General features: G+C 37.3%; 1 protein-coding gene across 1 annotated transcript; it reads right to left on the reverse strand.

The window, feature by feature from the left end:
* Positions 1–5,003, reverse strand: LOC138588879 (uncharacterized). Its single transcript, XM_069659130.1, has 4 exons — positions 4,721–5,003; positions 3,567–3,790; positions 3,288–3,447; positions 1–2,257 (listed from the first exon to the last, which is right to left on the reverse strand). The coding sequence occupies exons 1-4, from the start codon at positions 5,001–5,003 to the stop codon at positions 2,073–2,075; spliced, it is 852 nt and encodes a 283-aa protein (XP_069515231.1). The 3' UTR covers positions 1–2,072.
* Between the last annotated feature and the right edge of the window lie 430 nt (positions 5,004–5,433).

Genomic DNA, 5,433 nt, shown 5'->3' on the forward strand with positions numbered 1-5,433 from the left:
ATGCTGAAACAATCAAGCATATTTTATTGGAATGTGGAATATAATACAGAAAGGAAAACTTTGTTTAAGACATTGTCAGACAGAATATCATTTTCAGTCAAGTCTTTCTTTGGCCATCACGACAATCATCAACTGATCATGAAAGCAGTTTTACAGTTTCTGCATGATTCAGGGCTGTATGTGAGGATATAAAACACGAATGTGTCCGTTAGTTTGTCCAGCGGAGGGCAGTAATACGCCTAGTAGCATCTAAACTGCCTAATTCACAAGAAAAAGAAGTGAGGTATAGGCGGAGGGAACACACGGTTCTTACAGTAAGACCCAGACGTAAACTAGCTCACTCTTAAACACAAGCTCGCAAAGTATTGGATATATCATCATTTACCTTATCACCCAGAAATCATTCTGTCTGCTCATCATCTCGGCAATAAACCAAATATATTTTCATTCTGGACATTCATCATTGGATACGCGTTAAGACCTTCTCACACACCTATACAAGTGACTAAAGGTTGGAACATTGGACATAAGATAGTCACTACATACTACACTACACATGTCAATCATAAAACAAGCACACAGATACATCCAACACAACTCAAACAGCGTTCCCCTCTTATGAGGACACCCAACCCTTTTCATTCACTAACCCTAACCCTAAACCAACCTCATCATCAAAGCAATCATTTAGATAATGTCAAACAAAAGGACTACGGAAAGAAAGTACAGAAAAGAAAAATAGAAAGATTTACACATTTTTTTATGCACTAAGTTCTTTTACCACTCCTCATATGATTTGAACTACGGTTAATTTGTTCCTTTCAACGGCCATTGTCTTTTCCATTTTCACATAATTTAATTTTTTCAGTGTTTTGTTTTTGTGTGGATTTCCAAAAGAAAGAAGTTTTTAAATCAAGAAAAGAGAATAATCCAGCTCTGTGGATAATGCACGCTATCGTTTGAAATATCTTTAAAAATACAGTATAAAAAGCCTCAGATAATCAGTGCTCTATTTAAAACCAGACTTTCCAATTTTACGAGTCACAAAATGGGTGAATCAAATAATCTGTTATTCCACATTTCAAACAATTCTCCAAAATAATACCATTATATTTATTCTATATTTATCTCTCGTACAATAACTTCTGTACATTATTTTGCATGAATTAAACAGATTTTCAATGACTGCATATGTCATTGTTACATTGTGTTATCATGTTATATTCCAACACTTCTGCCATCTTACATAAATATCCTCTCTCTAAAACTATAAATCAGGGAAATTAAACCCCCTCCCACCTTAAAAGATGTAAAATCTTCCCTTTTATTCTATTATTTTTCTTTCCCCATGTAATATGAAAGCTGTCATAAAACATGCTTAGATTTTGTTCCCCTTTACAGTGTGAACATAGAATATCCACGAAACATGCAACTCTTAGCAGAAATGCAAAGGTGTAAAAAAGTAAAAAATATATAGTATTGGTATACTGTAATATATTACATAGTATACATGTGTATGTCTGTTTTAATTTCTTAAGCAAATCCCAAAAGGCACACATAACCAGGGTTTCAGTCTCTACCACAGCTCACTGAAATTGAGAAAATGTCTCCCTTTACAGCTCTTTAAAGGGATAGTTCGGTTTGTTTGACGTGGGGTTGTATGAGGGTTGTATGGGGTTATCAATAGTAAGTGTACTATGTACAGTAGATAACAGTTAGCAAGGCCCCTGTTAGGAGAAGCTGGCCAGAGTTCCTACACAGAAGCTAAGTGAAGACACTTGAAGTTCACACTGTAAAGGGAGACAGAATCTAAGCATGTTATGACATATTTCATATGGAGAAAGAAAATTCATAGAATTACCGTACTTTCCCTTTAAGTACTTATTTATACTATTAGACGTTTGGAGACTGGAGAATAGCAGAAATGTACAAAAGTGTCTTTTGTACTATTTCCATGATAACAGCAATTTTATCATGCAATGTGTGACTATTTAAATATGGACATTTGTATGTGCAAGAAGAGAAACCCTTATTTTAAGGTACACTGGGATACCCAATAAGTGAAATCAGTGTTAGTGTGTGCTGTTTTGGTTTAAACTGTCAGTTTCCTCAGATTCTGGAAACTCCACAGAGGGTTTGCAGATGCGACGGCCAGTCCCCCCCTGTCTGAATGGAGCAAACCGCAGCCATTTCTTCACCACGTCAGCGTACTGGTGATGTGTGGCCTCCTTACCTACAGGTGTTCGTTTCAGAGCACCTAAGAGGAGACACTGGAGATTATTCTTTGTGAAGTGCAATGTTATATTTTAACATCCTTATTAAACACTAATCATCTCTATTGGGCTCAGGTCTTGGTACTTGGTCATGACAACTATAGTGTAAAAGTACCTCTGTATAGTAGATGCTTATCATGCATACATTAGGAGTTGCGATAAGGCTAAAATCACTTTATTCATTTCTGCCTGAATCATGTTACCTTGTAAAGCAGATGTATTTTGCAACATCTCACAAGAATACCAAGAACATGTGAGAAATAAGCCCTGATTTGCTAAATGACTTGCTCTGTGGAAACGGTATTGCCATATTTGCACATTCCTCTGCACATCCCTGTACATTCTGTATCTGATAACCACAGATGAATATACCCAAGTCTGCTTTATTTGGGCGTTTTTACTGGTTTTAATCACCTGCTCCTTCTTTTAAGGGAGAGGGTAGACAATTCGGCTACTGGTTAAAACTTATGAAGCGATGGATACAGTGGGAGTCCCAACTTATAAACAGGCTAAGTTCCTAGAAACAAGCTTGGCTGATGTTAGCAGCATATCAGCCTGCAGCCCCTTCTGACCTCCTGTGTTGGTTGGGGAGTGGTGTAGAGACACTGGTTTTCAACGTCAAGCTGCTTTATTTATTGTTTCAACCAGTTTTAATTCACTTTAATTCACTAAAATACCACCTTGAAAATGTGCAATGAACAACTTAAGTACAAGTTTCATTAACTATATTCTAAAGTTAAATAAAGGACCGCCTGGTTTCTTAAGTTGTCTGTTATTATCATGATATGCTTCAAACTGGCAGCATTCGAATTATCTACAAATAAATAAGGACTTTTTTCAGCAGTGGATGAAACCTGTTGACTATGCAGAGCAGCAGGACGTATGTGGGACTTTAAATAAACTACTGTGTATGTGTTCATGGTAATAATAAAGCATGTCAACCAGTTCCTACAGTATAAGATCTTTTGCTTTTCGTCTGCTGTAACCCTTAATTCCCCTTCCGTGCACACTTACGGAAGAGGACCCCTTGTAGGCGTGTGTCCCTGAAGCTTCTCTTCTGTCCACGGCCAACCCAGTTGAGCTCAGAACCAACAGCAAATGAAAGTACTGCTTGCATTAGACGTCTCACTGCATCATCGACTGTAGCTCCACCCATCCGTGATAGATAAGACACCTACATTTTGACATGGTATCAATGTCAGTTTCAAAGCAAACATTGAGAATTCACACAACAATTAATTCAATATACTTGGATCCGCAAGCATCACACGTAAACAGGGCCATTTTAACTACCATTCTTCTCTGAATTCCTGCATCCTCCAGCTGTCTCTCCATCTCATCCAGCTGCTCGAGGGTTCTCAGCGGGAGGTCCATATCCAGAGCTTCCACATCTTCTTCCTCAAAGTCAGTATGACCCTGCAGCCGGGCCTGAAGATCCCTTAGCACTGCCCACTGCCTCTGCTGCTCCTCTTTGATCTCAACCAGCAGGGTAATAATCTTCTGCTGGGCAGCAGTCTCTATAGAGTAATTAGTGGAAACAGGATAGGGTAAGGGTAAATATTAAGGTACAAGTCAGATAGTTAAACAGAAATTTATAATAAAGTGATATGTTTGCTTAAACTATGAAAAAAAGTTTTGTATTCCTTAAAGGGACCTTGTAATTGATAATTGTATTAATAATTGTGGAATACCATAATATTTTCAGAGTTGGATCTCATACCATGAAAATCAGCAACTCATAACACAGATCAGAAGTTGTGTAGAACTGAATGTGAAAGTGTAATCAAGCAAAATAAGTTATTTAGCTATAAAATTATTAAAGTAATAGTTATACATATTTATTTTTGTTTGTGTGTTTTGTATTTAAAAACCATGTTCTGAAAGTGCTTTTCACACAAAAAAACCCCCCAAAACTACAGAAATAATAAAAATGAATCAAGAATATTTTTTGCTTTATGATATTTTGTAAATAAACATGCCAAAAATATTTCTGTTAAATCAAAAATCAGTAATTTAATCAATACCTTCTTAATATAAAACAAACATTAAACAATACATTAATATAGCTACACAATGGCTAGAGGAAAGTGATCAATTCGTTTGGCAATTTGAGATAAAATGAATATTTTAACCTTAGAGAGAAAGACACAAAAAGCTGATACAGTTCAGGGACATTATACAGTGAAATGAAGCAGTACATTTACAGAGAAATAATAAGATGTGAGCCTATCATTTTAACAATGGAAGAGTTTGTAAAATAAAAACCTTTACATTTTAAATGTTTACGTGCATTTTACAGTTGCAAATTAAGTTCGATTACCTCAAATAGTTTAATGACCAATACAAAATTAGTTAACCATAATCCGCACAGTCTATCGGAGGCAAAGTCAAACTATTTCTAGGTTTTGCTCTGGAGTGGAGTAAATACTTCGCCGCTAGCAGCCTACCTGTGGAGGGGGCAGAGATGAACTTGTGAACGGTCGCGGAGCCACAGTCGGAGGAAAGCTGCTGCACCAAACCTAAACTCACGTCCCCACCTCGCGGCTCGTCTTTGAACTCTTCCCCTGAGTGGCTGGATGTATGTTCAGACAGACTGTGCATCTCATCAGACACAACAGACAGCCTCTGCTGGAGGGTTTCCAAAGCTATATCTGCCATATGCTTCTTCACCAAACCTTCAACTCGTCGTTGCACCGGCCACTCGTAATTGTCTCCGTTACCATGCTCCATTTACGTTTTTACAACCTGTGAACCGATAAAACGTTCCCGAAAACCTTTCTTAACCTTTGGATAACGTTCCTTCTTCACTTCGCGCTGGGAAGAAGCGGAAGTTGTCAAACAGAAAAATCCAGCGTAGGATATCACGTTGCACAAACGTCACCGAAATGTTGAAAGAACATTGGGGGTGCATAAGGAACTACATTTCCCAGAAGCAATGTCTCACTACCAAAGCAGAGACATTCACAGCGATTGTCGAGTGATTAACACATTATTATATATTTAAGGACTGATATATTTTTTAAAATAATCATTCCTTTCTTTTGGTCAGTGTTACATGGTCAATATTTCGACAGCAGGGACATAAAAAAAAACATTTACCTCCCCAGTCCACCTTCCAACTTCAGCGTCATTGTGAAGCAGTGAAAATAATTTTAAAAAT

The sequence above is a fragment of the Semicossyphus pulcher genome, unplaced genomic scaffold (assembly GCF_022749685.1).
Source record: "Semicossyphus pulcher isolate SPU_LCO1_2020_fin unplaced genomic scaffold, fSemPul1.0.p SCAF_12, whole genome shotgun sequence".
NCBI classification, from domain to species: domain Eukaryota; kingdom Metazoa; phylum Chordata; class Actinopteri; order Labriformes; family Labridae; genus Semicossyphus; species Semicossyphus pulcher.

Bases quoted from the DNA above. Each gene is read 5' to 3' on its own strand.
- LOC138588879 (XM_069659130.1), bottom strand. From the start codon at position 5,003: ATGGAGCATGGTAACGGAGACAATTACGAGTGGCCGGTGCAACGACGA. The intron at 3,791-4,720 runs GTAGGCTGCTAG...ATTACTCTATAG, and splicing joins CATCTCTGCCCCCTCCACAG to AGACTGCTGCCCAGCAGAAG. The intron at 3,448-3,566 runs GTAGTTAAAATG...GTCAAAATGTAG, and splicing joins CAGGAATTCAGAGAAGAATG to GTGTCTTATCTATCACGGAT.